Source organism: Brienomyrus brachyistius, chromosome 19 (genome assembly GCF_023856365.1).
Source record: "Brienomyrus brachyistius isolate T26 chromosome 19, BBRACH_0.4, whole genome shotgun sequence".
NCBI classification, from domain to species: Eukaryota; Metazoa; Chordata; class Actinopteri; order Osteoglossiformes; family Mormyridae; genus Brienomyrus; species Brienomyrus brachyistius.
The window spans coordinates 7,378,511-7,398,750 of NC_064551.1; the positions used below are offsets into that span (position 1 = coordinate 7,378,511).

Consider the following 20,240-nt stretch of genomic DNA (forward strand, 5'->3'; position numbering starts at 1 on the left):
TTCAGACAAAGGCTCACGAAAATTAGGCAGATTTTTCATTTTCAAAACTATTTGTCAGTCACAGCCTATCAAATTCAGCAGTGAAGTGACCAATGAATAACTTACATTAAATTTGCTGTGAGCGCATTCATCCATAACCTTGACAAAATGACAAAGTCTCCATGGCAACTATGCCCTGATAGTCTGCTGACTTGGTAACTGCAGCAATAAATAAATAAATAAATTATATTTATTTAAAAGTTTGAGGTATTTGTTTTCAATTTATAGTTTTTGAATTCAGATTCATGGTGTAGAAGTGAACGTCTGTTTTTCCGGACTTGAACTCGGACTCCGTTGCACTGCTGCAGTACAGCACTCAGTCATATCTCAGATGCGCCCCCCCCCCCCCCCATTCCACTCGGCCTTAACTACAACTTGGTTTGTCAGACAAAGTTTGACTCGAACACAACATTGGGTCTTTTTAAAAGAAAAAAAAAAAAAACAGTTTTCACTTGTTAAATTTTCTTAACTTACAAAACTAACCTGAAAGTCAAAACAAAATAATCTATGAGAAACCAAAAATCTGTAAATGTGTCAATCTTGAAAGACTATTAGGCTAATTGGAAAAAATTGGCAGATGTGGATGAATTGTTCATCTGAGTTAACTTTCACAGAACAACTTGTAAAAGGTAGCTTCTGTTAAATCACAACATCTTTTGTGAAGAGGAACCACATAATATCTGTGTGTTGTGACTATTTTGGATTTCAGGGCAAAGATGATGCGTAACAGTGACTGACTCCTGACTCACCTGTAACTCTGGCCATGGCTGCCTCCATGTCTGTCCTAATCTGAGAAACAACAGGACAGAAGAGCAGGATGACGCTGCTGCTCTCTGCACTGCAGAGCTCTATCTGCAGATTCAGCTTTTGTATGAAGGTCTTATGGGCCTGGAAAGTTTCTCCAGCGACCAGCATGTGGACTTTCACTGGGGAAGAGAGATGGAACTTAGACATGAGTTATAATTGCTGTGAACAGAAAGCATACATGAAAACTGTACGAGATTTCTTCTGTGTCATTCATCTGCGTATCTGGTGGAATGTTAACCATCTCAGACTATCACAATTTTAACATTATGGCTCAATCTATAATTTAGATGGAAAAGATAGGAACATTATGCTGTTGTTGAGTTATGACAGAAAGTGAATCATTTCAGAGGGTATATGTTAAACCTTAGAAGCACTGAACCTTCCAAAGAGGAGCTATTCAGCTTATTAGGGTTTGGGTTCGAGCATGAGAAAGGAAACATTAAAGTTTCTGTGAAATATTTGACATCTTGAGTCAGCCATAGTGTTCAGGGTTTGGCAGACAGTTAATCATTATGAACAGTAGATATCAAAGTTGAGAAGTACTGAAAAGCTGACCTGAAGAGATATTCCAGTTTGGCTTTGAGAAGGAGAATTGTCTAGTCTTAGACAACCATGAAGTTCCTGTAAAATATTCACCATCTTAAATAAGTTGCAGTAAAGGTAACAATTAGTTTAAACAATCACACTGGAAACAATGGAGAATAAGGTGGTCACACTAACATGTATTGTGAGTAAATGTATTCACCTTATTTTCCATGGCAGGAAGGGAGGGGCCAACTTTGTTTACACTGTGTTGTAACTTCCAGTGTGACAACTGCACCCTGTGTCATGAAACCAGATTCCTTTCTTAGCCAGACAACTTCGAGGATAAATAGCGCTAACTTTGGCTTTTCGATATCACAACATCGGTTCTCTTCTTAGCAGGACACATCACCATGGTAACTCATCCTACATGCCAAAACCTGCTCAGAGCAGATTATGTTTCAAGATCATGGGTCTCAATCAGTGCTTAGACCAGGGCTCTTAAGGTTCATCAAAAGTTTGGAGTGAGATTACATCTGTTAGGGTGGAGTGTGTGTCTTATGGGCAATGAATGAGACTTGAGAGCCCTGCCTATTGCAGTCATCAGATCTTGCTCTTCCAGTTCCACCTTGTCTGCACTCCATGTGCATGCGCATCCATGTAATAATGTGCTTGCAGCAAGATCACATGTAGCTTGTACAAATCACTATTTTTTGTGGATATGATTTTACACAACACAAATTTAAAAACACATATTTGAGGATATTTTTGTGATTTTTTTCTACAGATCAGCTGCGTTATACGGAACCCCAAAGACAGGGCTGCCCAATCCTGCTCCTGCAGAGCTTACTTGGGTGCAGCCCTAATTTAACACACCTGATACAGATAACCAGGCCCTTCAGTTATATCTCAGTATGAGAACCTGCTTAACTTCAACATAGCTGACTGTAATACTGAGGTGAGACTGAAGTGCCTGATAATCTGTATCAGGTGTGTTAATTTAGGACTGTACCTAAGCTCAGCAGGGTGGCAGCCCTCCCCTAAGAGGTCTGGGTGAGAATATATTTCACTGAAATCATTTTGAGTTCTCTTGCAATACTTTTCCGTAGCTAATAGTAACTGTACTGTGTCTGTTTAACCTCGCCAAACATTTCTGTACTAAAGATTAAATGGACACAATACAGTTTAAGTACAAAAGATAGAATTAATGGACTAATAAGTATAAACCTAAACGATACAGACATGTCCAGTTAAATGTGCTATAAGCATTAAACTATAGTGGACAGTGCATACTATGTAACTCTCATATATGTTTTTATATGTATTTATTAGTAATTGCACTGTGCTCATTCACCATCAGTAACTGTAAACAAGACAGCTGGGGTATTGAAGGTGAATTATACACACAAATGTTGAAATATTAAAATTTGTCCATAAAGAAGCCTGGAAAACCAATGGGTGTTGCTTGCTTTTGTTGAAAGATTGTCATGGTCTGTACTGTCCAAACCTGCCCTTTGTGACTCTTCTCCTTTCCACCCCATTTGCTTATTTTTGGGTTTTATTTTATTCTTAGCTTTTGGTTTTTCATTGTATCTTTTATGGTTTAACCTTGTGTTCCTGTTTTGGGTTATTCTGCCAGTGTCTTGTTTTATGTTTGCAAATTCTTTGGCTCTTACATATTCTTAGTGTTAGCTTTCAGTGTTTCATAGTGTTCAGTGTTTGGAGTTCCCTTGTTCTTTGATTAGTTAATCGTAATCCACTCCACCTCCCCACCTGTTTCTACTTAATCTGTGTTCCCTTTGATTGGTTAACTGATTATGAGTTATATCTGTCCCTTGTTCTCCCTGGTTGTCTGTTTGTATTCAAGTTCTTTCCTTAGTTCATTTCCTCAGTGGTCATTGTGTTAGATGTTACTGTGTGTTGCATCTATGCTCTTCTCTTGCGCCATGAGTTGCACTTCTCTCTACTTTCTACATGGTTCTGTTATTTTGTAGTTTTCTCAGTTCTGTTATTAGGGATTTGTTGCAGCATGCCTTCCTAGCTTTGGCAGCAGCCACTGTATTGCTGTTTGTATTCTACTTCTGAATTCTTCATATTTTACCATAATTCGGTTCCACTGCTTAGAAATACATAGCCCTGTTGTGTTCCATGCTTATGTGATCAGCTGATTGTTGCACACAGCACATGTCTAAGTGCATATGCTAAGGAAGTAATCTTGGCTTCATGAAGAAATCCTGGCTTGACATAAATTAGTGATAGTCGGCGTCAGGATAACAAATTTCTCAGATTGCATTTGTTTGGTTTTGTTAAGCAGAAACTTCTTAGCCTGAGTTTCGTGACCCAGGCTATGGAAGTTCAAACACAAAGGTGAGAGAAACAATCTCTGGACAGGGCTCATGGTGAAATAAGGTGAATACAGGGGATAATGACACCGTTACCTGGAATACCTGTCTCTGTACACATTGTGTTCATGGCCACCTGCCCACTGGTTGGAAAGGCCAGTGTCTGCATTTATGTACAGTTCACTCAGGCCCCAAGACACCCGTTACCTCCAGAGGGAGCAGTGGAATGTCCCTTTGCTGGTACAATCATCCCTTGACCAGATTCCCTCTCCTCTGTCGTCGGCTTGGTATCCGTCCTTGGTACCTCATTGGTGATGATTGACCTATTGGCATTTCGAGCTGCTACAGGCTGCTGCTCAGTCTCCGATTGGGTGAGAGGGATCTCAGCTTGTACATCACCACTGCTGCAGAATCTGCAAAAAATGTGCATTGAAATACATGTGTACGTAATAAAATACTGTTACATAATCGCCTGACTTTCTTTTTGACCTGTTTCTTCATTTGTACCTCAGCAGTGCTGACCGCATGCCCTTGACCGCCTGCTCATTTTCCTGGCATTGCAGCAGCCCTATAGATTCATGGAAGGCGCAGTGGACGACTTGTACTATGTTGCTCCTGGACGGTTGCACTGTGATGTCAGTCATGTGACTGGGGTTGTGACAGTGGTGCATGAACACCAGGATGACAGGTTTGTCTTCTGTGGAAGGAAGAAACCAAACAGGTTACTTTGGGCTCTGATAGACGCTGTTGTTTCCCCTCATGGTTTTTTGCATCTTAAATAAGGTGAGAGCAAAGTAAAGCTGTGAGGTTTGCTTCCTAGGACTGGCTCTTGGCTCGGTATTAACCTGTAGTGCACAAATGGTCATGGAAGGATGGATGTAAAAGTTATAAAAGCGAAGGTCATTTGAAGTAAGGAAATTTATTACATAGATTCAGAGTCCAGTCTGACCTGTGTGTTTGTTATAGACTTGGCAAGAAACAAATAATGATATAAATACTGCATGTGCAGTGGAGTAGAAGTACTTCACATTACAGAACAGTGTCAAATTTTACTGGGTAAATCACAACCACAGTAAAACAAAAGATAGCTGCCCAGAACCAGATGAATGCATCCATCCATCCAACCTCTTCCACTCATTCATCTATCCAAGTTCTGAACCCACTTGTCCTGTGCAGGGTCATGGTGGTCGACAGCTTATCCTAGAAACTACAGGTGCAAGGCTGAGAATAACCCAGGATGTGGGGGGGGGGGCAACCCACCACAGGGCGCACACACACACCATTCACACACACACCATTCGCACGCACATGCACACCTATGGACAATTTGGCAGCTCCAATTCACCTTAACAGCTCTTCTTGTGAGGACCAAGTACATCCTACAAAACAGGACAACTTCACATGGGTAGCTTCTGTTAAAAAAATCATCGCTTTCCCTGTAAGGAGATGAGTTACATAATACTTGTTTGTTGTAGCATCTTGTTTTTCATGGCAAAGGTGACATACAGCAGAGACTGAATCCTGGCTCACCTGTAACTCTGGCCATGGCTGCCTCCATGTCTTTCTCAATCCGAGAAACAACAGTACAGAAGACCAGGATGACGTCAGACTTCTCTGCACTGCAGAGCTCTATCTGCAGCTTCAGCTTTTGTATGAAGGTTTCATGGAAATGAAAAGTTTCTCCAACAACCAGCATGTGGACTTTCACTGGGGAAGAGAGATGGATTTTAAAAATGATTCACAATGAACAGGAAGCATTCATGAAAACTTTCTACATATAGATTCCTTCTATGTGTCATTGATCCACCTGTGTGGTAAAATGTTCTCCATCTCAGACTGGATGGAGAAGAGGAATTTAATCACAGTTTATTTTGTGGATTTCAATGTGATGGATACATTTGTAATTTAGATGGAAAAGGCAGGAACACTGTAACTGAGACTGAAAGTGAATCATTCCGGATCTGACAGTTATGCTGGAAGGGATGAATGAGAATCTGTTTAAACTACAAAACTGTGAAAGGACACATACAAAGAGGATTCCACTGGATCCAATAGGGAAGTGACCCCTGGTGACCACACTACAGCTGAAACTGGATTTTATTAAAACTTTTCCTTCTGCATAAGACTGGTCACATTAATTTTATGGCAGTGAGTCAGAGGGAAACAGGAAGTGGTGTGACTATTTCCAGCAATTATGCTGAACTACAACAAACATCCCCGTCGTTTTAACCATTGTCATTGGTGATCTTTGCTCTATTGGTACCCTGGGCGGCCATCTGCTGCTGCACCATCACTGGCTGGTTGCGAGGGAATTTAGGCTGTGGGACGTCATCATGCAAATCAACATACCTGCAGAGTGCATGTAATAAAATACATTTGTGCAATGAATATACAGTAAAAATATACAGATACATAAATTCATAAATAAGTGTATGTATAACGTATACCATATATAAAACTTGTTAACATTAACTAATTTGTCACTTTCAAAACAAGTGAGTCATGAATTTTTTCTGTTTAATTTTTCAGTCACATACAGTACAGTTAAGATGATAGATTCTCCTGATAGTTACTGTTGGTCTGTAAAATTTGTAATTTGTTGGGTTTTTCTGTCGTGTTTTTATATTTGCTGGGTGTTTCTTAGTCAGAAATATTCTGCATAGTTCAACTCCACAGCAGAATAATCACACAGTTCGATTACAAACTCTGTTCAAAATCGATAGCAGAATAATCACAGGGTTTGCTTGATTAATCTGATTAATATCCTGAGTGTTTGCATAGTATTTGAGTTGATACTCGCTTCCCCTGCAGAGGGTCTGTTTCTTCACTTGTACCTCAGCAGTGCTGACCGCACTGCTCTGACCGCCTGCTCATTTTCCTGGCACTGCAGTAGCCCTTTATTTTCATGGTAGGCGCAGTGGACGACTTGCACTATGTTGCCCCTGGACGGTGGCACTGTGATGTTGGTCATGTGACTGGGGCGGTGAAAGTGGTGCATGAACACCAGGATGACAGGTTTGTTTACTGTGGAAGGAAGAAACCAAACAGGTTACTGTGGGCACTGATAGATGCTTGCCCTCATGGATTTTTGCAGCTTAAGTGAGGTGAGAACAAAGAAAAGCTGTGAGGTTTCCTTCCTAGAATTGGCTGTTGGTTCATCATAAACCTGTAGAATACAAGTGGTGATGTCAGTGTCAGGCATGGGATACGGCAGGCAGGGGACAAGGGGGAGACATAAGGTCTTTTCTTTGGTTGTGATTTTTTTCCCTTTGTTATTGTAATTTGAGTGCTGTGCTGTGTTTTTGGGTTTCTGCTGCATTTCCAAAATGTGTGATTAATTATATGTGACTAATTAATGGATTTATTTGCCAATTTAACTCGGGATGGGCATGGAATAAGGAGAATTTTTTTGCAGCTGTCTCTTCCAGATGGGAGGATCTGAGTGAGAATGGATGGAGTGATCAGAATTGATGGAAGACGAGCTGCAACTGGGCATGATGATATTGCAGTTAAGTGTTTTAAAGGAATATTTGTGTTTTGTTTTGTGTGCTTGTGAGTATAACTAGTGGAAGGTCTGGGTATTTGTGCCCTTGAGAGGTAAAGTGGGCTACCCCACATTTTTGATCCCTACCCCCTTTTTATTTAATATTTTCAACTGAATAAGTTATTATCTATGCCATACCTCTGTGCTACCTATGATATATATATCAATTGTAGGGTATAGGCACACTGATTTTTTTTAAAAAAAATCAACTTTGGAGCTCATTTTCTCAAAACTTTGTTTTTGTGGGACAGCCCACTTTACCTCTCAAGGGCATATTTATATCCTTGTTATTTTTCTTCTTGGCTTTTTTTAAGTACCTGACGGGCGTCATGTACCAAGAAGTCGCCAGGTCAGTTCACCGGAATAGGAAGAAGATCGGAGGCAGCGCAGTGGCAATCAGAGAACTGTGGGCTGTCGGTCATACTGCAGGATACTTTCCTCTATATAATTACCATGGGCCCATAGCTTGTTTTCTTTTCTTTTTTGTATTTCAGATATTGTTTTATATTTTTCGTCTAACGGGCAGTAATGCGGTGTGATTTTATTAGTTTTGTTTGCCTGTTTATTTGCTCGCCATGTGTTCGCAAGATTGAATATATGTGTTTTCTTTCCACTTTTATTTGGAATTTAATAATTTAGTTGTAACTTAACGAGTTCTGCGGTCCTTTGTTTAGTCAGGGGTATTTGGCTTTCATAGGCTGGTTCTCTGACATTAGGATGGATGGAAAAGTTATAAAAGCCGAAGTCCTTTACAGTAAGTAAATTATACATATTCAGAGCACAGTCTAACCTGTGGGTTTGTAAAAGACTTTGAGAAAACAAATGATGATGATTCAGATTCAATGCTGTTTTAACACCATATGTGCATTATTGTAGGAGCACTGCATGTTCCAGGACAGTGACCAGCTTTACTGCGTTACTCACTGCCACAATAAAACGAAATATAGGGGTTAGGGTTAGCTTCATATTGAAACTAAATTCCATTTCTTTGATTCCGTCATGTAATGTATAACATTGTATTGCCGTCTTATTATTTTAGAAATTAAATTCCATTTTTATTGGTTGATTTTAACTAGCAGATTAACTGCCAGTGAAAACAAAACAATCTCTGACAAACCAAAAATCTGGAAACGTGTCAGACGTGTTTTTCAGCCTTGAGAGACTGACGTGTCCACTGGGAAAAAAGCTTGAAAGATATGGATGGTTTGTTGGTCTGTGTTTGTTTTAACCCTTAGAACCCAACAAATGCATTGATTTTCATTCTCATTAATCAAAGTTCATACCTTTGGACAGGAATAACGCACAGACATGAATCATATATTGCTAAATCCTGAATCCATGAATCCAGAGAACTTGCACCCGGTCATCGAAGTTGCAACACTGTGCACTAAAGCATTCCAGAGTAATCCTGTGCCCAATGAGGCATATATGTTTAACATTTTCCACCAAAATGCACCCCTAATAATCCATAAAACATCAATATTATTCACATTAGACTGAAAACAAACCACATATTCGCTTGCGCAATGATCCACGTACTACCTTTTGGGGAAAAACTATTTATTTTATCATTTATTTATTCTAAACCTATAAATAAAGGGATAGAAAAACACATCATTCTATTTATTAGGAATACAATTACTTGATATTTTCGTAATATTTATTTGCAAACGTTTGTATATGTTTGTATATGTATGTTTGATGTCGAGCTCCATCCAAACAGTTGAAGCAGAACCCACTCATCGTGTAAGTGGAGCAACACCTACATGTAAACACAATGACGTGCCACAGCGCTAGTTTGTTGTTTGAGGTTAAATTGTTTCATTCTCAAATTTCTCTTTACTAACAGTACCATGTACATGCGTGAAAAATGATAGTTTTACCCGTATTTCAGTACAAAGGTAACATACAGCAGAGACTGAATCCTGGCTCACCTGTAACTCTGGCCATGGCTGCCTCCATGTCTGTCCCAATCCGAGACACAACAGGACAGAAGACCAGGATGACGCTGCTGTTCTCTGCACTGCAGGGGATTATCTGCAGATTCAGCTTTTGTATGAAGGTTTCATGAGCACGAAAAGTTTCTCCAGCAACCAGCATGTGGACTTTTACTGTGAAAGAGAGATGGAACTTAGAGATGAGTTACAATTGTCCAGAACAGAAAATATAGATGAAAAGTGACAGATTAAAAAGAACTGAAAGTACTGGACATCTAACCTAAAGAGTAGTTTCCAAACATCTTATAGCTGGAGCAACACTGGCGGTCTCTTTCAAGCAAAAAAATAAAAGTGAAATATCTGTAAAATATTTCCCATCTTGGGTCAATTGTAGTACAGAGGAAATAATTTATTTACATTTAGTTATGCAGGAAGTGATGGAGGAAAATGTTTATGAATATTTTGCAAAGACATGTATTCATGAAAGGGATTCCGCTAGATCCAAAGGGAAGTGTCCCCCAGTGGCCACCCAACAGCTGAAAAATGATTTTATTAAAACATTTCTCTCTGCATAAGACTGGTCACATTAACCTCCTGGCAGTGGCCCAGTGGACAGAATGCAGTGCCGTCATTGATTCCAGCAGTAAAACTGTATTGCTGTATCTACTCCAGCAGTCTGAGTTCAATGTTTTCTGCCTAACAGGAATTATAACCTTCAAAAACAAAGTGCTGTATTTACTCCATACTGTCTTCCTTCCATGGTTAATATGTATCTATATTTATAAAGCGACCTTAGGTCTGTGAAAGGTGCTACGTAAATGTAACTTATTATTACTACTGCTAATAAAAAAAATAATAATAACAATAATAATATGATTCAATACTAATAATTCGTATATACCACCTTTCACAACAGATTCATCCCAAGGTCTTTTACACGGATGTGTAGTGATATATTAAACATAATCAGCATGTTATCATATTATTTATAATAATAATAATAATAATAATAATAATAATTATTATTATTATTATTATTATTATTATTATTATTGGATTGCTATAGTAATTTTGATCCCATCACTTGAAATTCTGTTCATATTCTGGCTGCAAGGAGTTGGTGCCCCATAAAGTAAAGTGTTAGCAATATATGTATCGGGCGTTCCACTACATCCAAAGTTACATTTACATTTACAGCATTTGGCAGACGCTCTTACACAGAGCGACTTACATAAGTGCTTTAAGACTCTGCAATGAATTTTCCAATACTAGCTCAATAAAGACCCAGGCTATGAATACCATCTACCTGAATACCTGAATTTTTTCTAAGGAAAAGAGCTCAGGGTAAGATGCCAGAAGTATTACGTCAGATATTTCTGAAAAAGGGATGTTTTAAGTTGTCGCTTGAAGACATTCAAGGATTCAGCTGTTCGGACATCTAGGGGGAGTTCATTCCACCAACTAGGTGCCAGAACAGAGAAGAGCCGAGATGTGTGTCTTCCTTGGGCCTTGAGGGGTGGTGGGACCAGTCGAGCAGTGCTGGAGGATCGGAGAGATTGTGGTGCAGTGCGGGGTGTGATGAGGTCTAAAGTGGTCAACACAGTGCTACAGCTACAATAACAAAATGCTACATTTCCACCATGCTGAAACTTTGCATTCCATTGTCACAATGTATTTTTGGGTTAGTAGTTCTTCCCATTACTTGGAAAATAATTATTTATTCATTAGACACTGGTAATAACATACATGGTAACATCGTTCTATTGTAGGTTTTATTTAACTTTTTCCGGATTCTGTCAAAAATCTTTGCATACGTTGTGCTCGTAGCCACCTGTCTACTGCCAGTGTCTGTTTGCATGTAGAGTTCACTCAGGCCCCAAGACACCCTTTACCTCCAGAGGGGTCAGTGGAATGTTCTATTACTGGTACAAACACCCTCTGATGCAATTCTCTCTCCTCACCTGCTGGATCAGTGCCATTTCTAGGAAGCTCACCTCCATTGGTGACGTTTGGCCTTTTGCCATTCAGGGCAGCCATCAGATTCTCCTTCATACCCACGTTGGTGGGATCAACATTGGACTGTAGGACCTCCGGAGCATGACCTTCACACAAGACCATTAGATCTGGGTAAGAACATACATCATAACATATCCGTGTTGTAGGATCTATTTCATTTTTTCCGGATTCTGACAGAACAGTCCCTATGGCGGTGATTCTCAGTTCAGCCCTCAAGGATCCCAGAAATTCCATATATTTACTCCCTCTCAGATCCCTGAACCTGGTATGTGGTGTTCATGATTGGCTAGGAACTGAGAAAGAGTTAAAAATGCCAACTGTCTGTGGGTCCCCAGGGACTGGGTAGAGATACAGTGCCCTAACTTATACACTCACTCTGTGGAAAGTTCTATTTAATTATACAAGTAAAATCGGAGCAGTCCCAAACACAACCATTACTTAAAAGGTGAAAGATATTAGTACTTATGGTCTGTTTATTTGCCATATCTAACATTTGCACACATTGTGCACATGGCCACCTGTCCACTGGCTTTAGAGGTCACTGACTGTTTACCTCCAGAAGAACCACAGAAATGTTCCTCTTCTGTGTTTGATTAATGTTTGTGATCCCATTACTTGGAATATGTATCTTTGTACACACTGTGCTCATGGCCATCTGTCCACTGGCTGTAGAGGCCAGTGTCTGTCTGCATGTAGAGTCACTCAGACCCCAAGACACCCTTTACCTCCAGAGAGGACAGTGGAATGTTCCATTACTGGTACAAACACCCTCTGATGCAATTCTCTCTCCTCATCTGCAGGATTGATGTCCTTCCTAAGAAGCTCACTGTCAGTGGTGATGTTTGGCTTTTTGCCATCTTGGGCAGCCATCGGCTTCTCCTTCATATCCACGTTGGTGGGATCAGTATTGTACTGTAGGACCTCCGAAGCATGACCTTCACACAAGACCATTAGATCTAGGTAAGAACATACATTATAACATTCCTGTGTTGTAGGTTTTATTTCACTTTTTCCAGATTCAGCCAAAAATCTTTGCATACATTGTGCTCGTAGCCACCTGTCTACTGCCAATGTCTGTCTACATGTAAAGTTCACTCAGGCCTCAAGACACCCTTTACCTCCAGAGGGGTCAGTGGAATGTTCACTGGCTGAGGTGTGGTGCTGAGGTGTTATCTGCTGCATGGCGGCACTTGGGGCCCAGTTTGAGGCAGCACATCTGGGTAAGCACGTGGAATGTCTTGTCTCTCTGGCAAGTTGGCCATCTTTCTCTGCTGTCGGGGGAGTTTTGTGAACTCCACATTTCGGTACACTGGTACAAACACCCTCTGATGCAATTCTCTCTCCTCACCTGCTGGATCAGTGCCATTCCTAGGAAACTCAACTTCATTGGTGATGTCTGGCCTTTTGCCATCCTGGGCAGCCATTGGCGTCTCCTTCATATCCACGTTGGTAGGGTCAACACTGGACTGTAGGACCTCTGGAGCATGACCTTCACACAAGACCATTAGATCAGGGTAAGAACATACATCATCTACAGGATCAATGTCCTTCCTAAGAAGCTCACTGTCAGTGGTGATGTTTGGCTTTTTGTCATCCTGGTCAGCCATCGGCTTCTCCTTCATATCCACGTTGGTGGGATCAGTATTGTACCGTAGGACCTCCGAAGCATGACCTTCACACAAGACCATTAGATCTAGGTAAGAACATACATTATAACATTCCTGTGTTGTAGGTTTTATTTCACTTTTTCCAGATTCAGCCAAAAATCTTTGCATACATTGTGCTCGTAGCCACCTGTCTACTGCCAATGTCTGTCTACATGTAAAGTTCACTCAGGCCCCAAGACACCCTTTACCTCCAGAAGGGTCAGTGGAATGTTCACTGGCTGAGGTGTGGTGCTGAGGTGTCATCTGCTGCATGGCGGCACTTGGGGCCCAGTTTGAGGCAGCACATCTGGGTAAGCACGTGGAATGTCTTGTCTCTCCGGCAAGTTGGCCATCTTTCTCTGCTGTCGGGGGAGTTTTGTGAACTCCACATTTCGGTACACTGGTACAAACACCCTCTGATGCAATTCTCTCTCCTCACCTGCTGGATCAGTGCCATTCCTAGGAAGCTCAGCTTCATGGGTGATGTCTGGCCTTTTGCCATCCTGGGCAGCCATTGGCGTCTCCTTCATATCCACGTTGGTGGGATCAACATTGGACTGCAGGACCTCCGGAGCATGACCTTCACACAAGATCATTAGATCAGTGTAAGAACATACATTATAACATCTGCGTGTTGTAGGCTCTATTTCATTTTTTCCAGATTCTGCCAGAACAGTCCCTATGGCGGTGATTCTTAGTTCAGCCCTTGAGGATCCCAGACAGTCCACATGTTTGCTCCCTCCCAGATCCCAGCATACCTGAACCTGGTATTTGTGATCTTGATTGGCTAGGAGCTGAGAAAGAGTTAAAAATGCCATCTGTCTGCGGGTCCCCAGGGACCAGGTAGAGATACAGTGCCCTAGCTTATACACTCACTCTGTGGAAAGTTCTATTTAATAATAGAGTTTTATTAAGTAAAACTGGAGCAATCCCAAACACAACCATCACTTACTGTAAAAGGTGAAAGATATTAGTACTTATGGTCTGTTTATTTGCCATATCTAACATTTATATATATTGTGCTCATGGCCACCTGTCCACTGGCCGGAAAGGCCAGTCTCTGTCTGCATGTAGAGTTCACTCAGACCCCAAGACACCCTTTACCTCCAGAGAGGCCAGTGGAATGTTCCATTACTGGTACAAACACCCTCTGATGCAATTCTCTCTCCTCACCTACTGGATCAGTGCCATTCCTAGGAAGCTCAACTTCATTGGTGATGTCTGGCCTTTTGCCATCCTGGGCAGCCATTGGCATCTCCTTCATATCCACGTTGGTAGGGTCAACACTGGACTGTAGGACCTCTGGAGCATGACCTTCACACAAGACCATTAGATCTGGGTAAGAATATACATCATAACATCTCTGTGTTGTAGTTTTTATTTAACTTTTTCTGGATTCTGCCAAAAATCTTTGCATACATTGTGCTCGTAGCCACCTGTCTACTGTCCAATATCTGTTTGCATGCAAAGTTCACTCAGGCCCCAAGACACCCTTTACCTCCAGAGGGGTTTGAGGAATGTTCCAATACTGGAACAAACACCCTCTGATGCAATTCTCTCTCCTCACCTGCTGGATCAGTGCCATTCCTAGGAAGCTCAACTTCATTGTTGATGTTTGGCCATTTGTCATTCTGCGCAGCCATCGGATTCTCCTTCATATCCACGTTGGTGGGATCATCATTGGACTGTAGGACCTCCGGAGCATGATCTTCACACAAGATCATTAGATCAGTGTAAGAACATACATTATAACATCTCCATGTTGTAGGCTCTATTTCATTTTTTTCGGATTCCCTATGGCGGAGTTTCTTAGTTCAGCCCTCAAGGATCCCAGACAGTCCACATATTTACTCCCTCCCAGATGCCAACACACCTGAACCTGGTATTTGTGATCATGATTGGTCCCCAAGTACCGGGCAGAGAAACACTGCCCTAAATTATACACTTACTCTGTGAAAAGTTCTATTTAATCATACAAGTAAAGGAAGGCTGCATGCATCATGAAGGGGATGGGGGGAAGCCTTCAGGAGTCTCATCCCTGAAAAAGTCTAAACTGTAGGAGAGCTAATGGGGTCAGGCGTTTTTGGGATTGGGGCTGGTGTGGTGCTGAGGTGTCATCTGCTGCATGACGGCACTTGGGGCCCAGTTTCAGGCAGCCCATCTGGGTAAGCACGTGGAACGTCTTGTCTCTCCGGCATGTTGACCATCTTTCTCTGCTGTCGGGGCTCTTCGTGAACTCCACATTTCGGTGGCAGCATCATCTGAGGTACGCAGACCAGGGAGTGGCCAGATCTCTGTAGATGGGACAGACTGATGGCTGCCATACTCAGGGAATAGCTGTTGCTGTAGCAGATCGACTTCTGACTATGGTGTCTAATGTCACTCCTTTCAATGAGCGTATTATGAGACTCCTTGGGTGTCTTGTCTGTTATCTCAGTGTATGGTCTGACCACGGTGAGTGATGTCTTTTTGAGGGAGATAATTTACTTGCAACTTCACTGGATGGTTGATGGGTTTCTACAAGGAGAGACTCCTCTGTTCATCAGTGCGACCACTGGCACAGACAGGGCTGGCTATGAGGATGGGTCTGGAGATCGAGGTGAATGTGGCTCCATGTTTCGTGACTTTGCAAAATGTCAGGAGCTAGAGGTCGCTGGATCCTGGTTCCAATGGTCTGAACTGCATCGTTAGACTTGGTACTCCTATACTACTGGTGCAGTAAAGGAGATTGACCACATCATTGTGAGCAGATGCTGGAGCCTGCTGCGGAACTGCAGGGTCTACAGAAGTGCCCAGTTTGTGAATTCTGACCAGACTTCTTGTTGCTACATTGAAGATTCAGCTTAGATCCAGTAGGCTACCACCAACCAGGAAAATAAGGCTGGACTTAGCTAGACTCCAAGATCAAGCTGTTTCTGATGAGTTTGCAGGCAATTTATGTGAAGAACTTGCAGACTTGGGTGACTCTAATGACTCTAATGTGATGTGGGAGACCTTCCATGATAAGACCCTGAAAGTTGCCAAGGGTTGTGTTGGTGTTGCCAGTGTTCCCCGAAGGAGGTGTTTTGTCTCACAGGGCATCCTGGATATCATCGAGAGGAGTCACAGCACTTGACCATGGTTCTTGAAGCTGATCCTCCAATCATCTGTGAACCACCCAATCTCATTAAGATTCCATGAGTGATGAATTAGCTGGGGGTAGGGAAGGCCACAGGGATCTGTGGTATCCGGGGTGAACTTCCCCAGGCTGGTGGTAAGGCTGTCCTCCTTTCATTGCAGGCTATCTTTGCTTCCATTTGTTCAATGCTTGTATGGACTGGGTGTTGGGCAGGGCCATGGGGTCCAGCAACTGTGGGGCATCCTTTGGTGAAGAAAGATTTACTGATCTTGACTTTGCCGACGATGCTGTGATCTTAGTGGAGTCAATGGAGGCTCTGATCAGGGCTCTCGAGAGACTGAGTGAGGACTCTGAGTAATTGGGATTGTGGGTGTCCTAGATAAAGACCAAGATCCAGACATTTAATGACTTCTTAGGCTCAGCCATCAGTAGTGTGTCTGTATCTAATACCAGACAGCATTAATACCAATAATGATTCAGCAGCAGAGACAGCAGGACAACTGAAGGACAAGGCAAGAAATTCAATGGGCAGGATGAAGGTCCGTTACACAGACATACGCATATTTGACTGCAAATGTAAAGAATTATACAACTAACAGACAGACTCTTATGAAGAGACTGATTCTGCGTATTTACACCGTAACATTCATGTTGGCTCCTTCATTTTCAGTCTTACTTATTTCAAGGTTATTATAAGGTTCTTGACTATACTGCACCCAAGTTTTGGTGGTACTGCATCTCACGTACACGTTTGGCATCCAATTCAAAAATGTTTCTGAAAAATGTGCTTAGCCCACCAAATATGATATTTTGTCATGCCCCTTCCTTACACTGTTCAAAATTACTCTTCTTGTTTTTTTTATTTACGGCCGCTGTAATCAGACACTGAAATCAAGGCTTAATTTGCATATTACATGAGCATGTAGCTCATTTGCATTGACCATTTATGGTTATTTGTGGGCAGCAGCTGGGCAGAATCTCAGGCTCATGCACAAACACACATTTACAAGATAATTCCGAGGCAAATGTGTGTCCACCAGGTTTGATAAATCATTTTTTGTTTGCATTCATACACAATTAAATTTATGTAAAACCCTAGGTCTGGTGATTCTTTGGCCCTAAGGACAGGTAGGGCTGCTCCGTCAACGGGCATCATAGCTGCAAAAAATGGCTTATGCACAAAAAGATCCCTTGCCCTTTCCATGACACCAAAAACACATAGTATATGGAGTAAGGAACGCAGGCCCTGACAGATTAGAAACTGTCCTCACATACCATAGATTGGGATACCTCCCTCCCTGACAGGCTCAACCAGTTCTCCCCCCAGTCTGATGTGACAAACAACAAGGCAGAGAATACCAGTCCTCCCCCCAGTGAACAGACACACCAGCCATCCACAGCAGAAATGAGGAACAGTCAGCAAAGTGAAGCCGTATCAATCTGCTGCTCCTGACAATATTCCAGGTCAGGATCTCAGGGTCTCTGCTCGTGAGCTTACAGAAGTGCTGACAGACAATTTTAACACCTTACTTATAGACAACGATTTGTCCCTTTGTCCTTCAAAATTGCCACAATCATAAAGGTGCCTAAGACGACATCTACTTCAATGATAAATGACTATCGACCTATAATGAAGCATTTTAAACATTCGGTCATAGGACACATTAAAGCAAACCTCACTGCCATCTTCAGTCTGTACAAGTTTGCATACTGTTCCAACCGGTCCACAGAGGATGCCATAAGCTTGGCACTACACACTGACAGACCAGAACTCTTATATAAAAATGCTGTTTGTCAATTTCAGCTCAACACAACTCAATAATTTACCCAAAAGCTGTCACAGCTTGGCTTGACAGCTTCATTATGCAATTAATCCAGGAGTTTGACTGAGAGACCACAGTCTGCTAGGGTTGGGTACATCACCTCCGCTAAGATCAGACTGAGCACAGGAACCCCCAAGGCTGCTGCCTCGGCCTCTAACTATTCACACTCCTGACATCGAACAGTTTGGCCAAAAGCACCTCTAATAACATCAGAAAGTATAAAGCCGATGCCACATGAGTCTGCACAGTGATATGAATAGAGACAGGACATTGATTGGTGCAAGACCCACAGTCTGCTTCTAAATATTGGCCAGACAAAGAAAGTGAGTGTGGATTGCGTAAGAAGCCAGGGAGAACATATCACCCTATGCATCAGTGGTTCTGCTGTCAGCAGAGCTCAGAGCATCTGAGGTTGTGGTTGTGCACCTTACTGAGGATCTCTCCGGGAACCAGCAAATATCCTTGCTGACCAAGAAGGCCCAGCACTGAACTCTCTTCCAGCAGTGCTTGAGACAGACATGCCTGCCACCTCCCAAGATGTCCACATTTTACAGAGGCACCATATAGAGTGTTCCTATAAACTGTATCATGGCCTGATTTGGATCCTGCAACACCTCAGACTGCCAGTCCCTCCTGCAGCTCATTAAACCAGCAGGAACATTGTACGTTGGAGGACCTCCTTAAAGGGCTGGATGTAGAGTAACAGCATATGGAGGACAAAGCAACTGCAGGTCTTTGCTCAAGGGCCCAATGGAGTAGGATCACTCCGGGCATTTACGAGATTCAAACCAGCAACCTTCCGATTGCTGCCATAGATCCCTAGCCTCAGAGCCACCACTCATGTCCCAATGAATAATTAAAATAAAATAATTCTTTCGGCAAAAGACTGATGTCACTAACCTACAGGCTGGCCTGCTTATTGCTGCTCACTGATATTAGCACTTTTTGTTGCACTTACTGCAAAACAATCCCCTAAAAAAACGCTACACATAATAAAGTTGAAATATAACAAATACATTTTCTTAGGCAACTTACTCATGACATCAGCTGGGCTTGAATCCATACTTTGTTCGGCTTGCTCCTTTGTAGCAGGAAGAATACGTCAAATTAATCAAGGCAAATTACACAACACCAAATAAAAATGTAACTAATAGACACAAAGTCAGGATGAACTGCAAGCAAGTACTGCATCTCAGTACACGGGGGGGGCTGGGGGTGCCTGAGCCCACCCCTTATAATCTAAGTATTTGAATTATTCATACAATTATTCTTACTAAATTCATATTTATTATTGGAGTTTTGTGAGTTTATTGCAATAATTAGTGTCATGCCCTGTCTGCATGTCTGCCTGCCTGTCTGCCTGCCTGCCTGCCTGTCTGCCTGCCTGTCTGCCTGCCTGCCTGTCTGCCTGCCTGCCTGCTCCACCAGTTTCTCCCTAACCTGGCTCTAACAAGCCGCGCCTGTTCCGCGTTTGCCTCACCTCCCGTTCCTGCCCTCATGTTGTCTCCCTGCAGCTGCCCCTGTATTAAAGTGTACTGTGTTCCCCAGTTCTGTCACTGAAGTTGTCATCGTGTTGCCTGTGGGCTTGCCTCCCCTTCTGATCCCCGTGATCCTGTGTATTTTCCAGTTCCCCTTTTCTTTGCCCTAAAGCCTGCTCACGCGTCCTCCATTTTGCTCGCACATGATGCATAGGGTACCGAATGTCCCTTTTTGCCTTTACGCACCTGCTGCTCAGAAACTCTCTGCACAGCCCTGTTTATATTTCTGAATGGTGCTGAGAACGTCAAGACGTGATTCAGAAATTCTGACACTAGAGGTGAGGTGGCAGATAACGTGCAAGACAGTCTGAAGCAGGGGTCACCAACATGGTGCCCGCAGGCACCAGGATGCCCCCGAGGACCACATGAGTCTCCCGCGGACCTGTTCTAATAGCACAACTCAGCATTGAGCATTTTATCCTATTGCCATTCCTTTTCTAATCACTTGAAAATGACAATATATAAAGAAAAAAGCATTTAAAACATGTTTATTATACATGATTTAAGAAGAGTGTATCAAAATGGTAGCCCTTTGTATGGCTCAGGACCCGGGAAGTGGCTCTCAGTTTCAAAAAGGTTGGCGACCCCTGGTCTGAAGGATCTAGTTTATGAAATTTCTATGATTTTTAAGCACATTACAATGAATGCCTACCATAAAGTGTTGTGTTACTTTATGTGGTTTACCTGTAAAAACACATTGATGAGGCCCATGATGTGTTTCTGAACTTGATAAACACGTGCACCTGGTAGGTCCTCCTTGGCCGATGTCGGAATATCTGGACCGTGAGGAACTGCCTCTAAAGGAGAAAAATAGTCCTCAGTTCAAAAACATAATATATTTATCTCTGCAGCTGGCTATATATCATATTTGGCTGCAAACAGAAAGTACTATAGACCCCTTAGCAGAC

General features: G+C 42.3%; 1 protein-coding gene across 1 annotated transcript in view; it reads right to left on the reverse strand.

Moving 5' to 3' along the window:
* LOC125714596 (uncharacterized) overlaps positions 1-20,240 on the reverse strand; it is a 272,791-nt gene that overhangs the window by 250,180 nt on the left and 2,371 nt on the right. The window contains exons 5-19 of the mRNA XM_048985335.1: positions 20,017-20,129; positions 18,830-18,875; positions 14,421-14,561; positions 14,027-14,188; positions 13,293-13,433; positions 13,063-13,215; positions 12,772-12,879; positions 12,556-12,696; positions 11,933-12,001; positions 11,186-11,314; positions 9,189-9,365; positions 6,545-6,734; positions 5,941-6,059; positions 5,241-5,417; positions 4,218-4,407 (exon numbers count right to left, since the gene is read on the reverse strand). Of these exons, the coding sequence (XP_048841292.1) occupies positions 4,218-4,407; positions 5,241-5,417; positions 5,941-6,059; positions 6,545-6,734; positions 9,189-9,365; positions 11,186-11,314; positions 11,933-12,001; positions 12,556-12,696; positions 12,772-12,879; positions 13,063-13,215; positions 13,293-13,433; positions 14,027-14,188; positions 14,421-14,561; positions 18,830-18,875; positions 20,017-20,129 (2,056 nt within the window). The remainder of the gene's footprint in view (positions 1-4,217; positions 4,408-5,240; positions 5,418-5,940; positions 6,060-6,544; positions 6,735-9,188; positions 9,366-11,185; positions 11,315-11,932; positions 12,002-12,555; positions 12,697-12,771; positions 12,880-13,062; positions 13,216-13,292; positions 13,434-14,026; positions 14,189-14,420; positions 14,562-18,829; positions 18,876-20,016; positions 20,130-20,240) is intronic.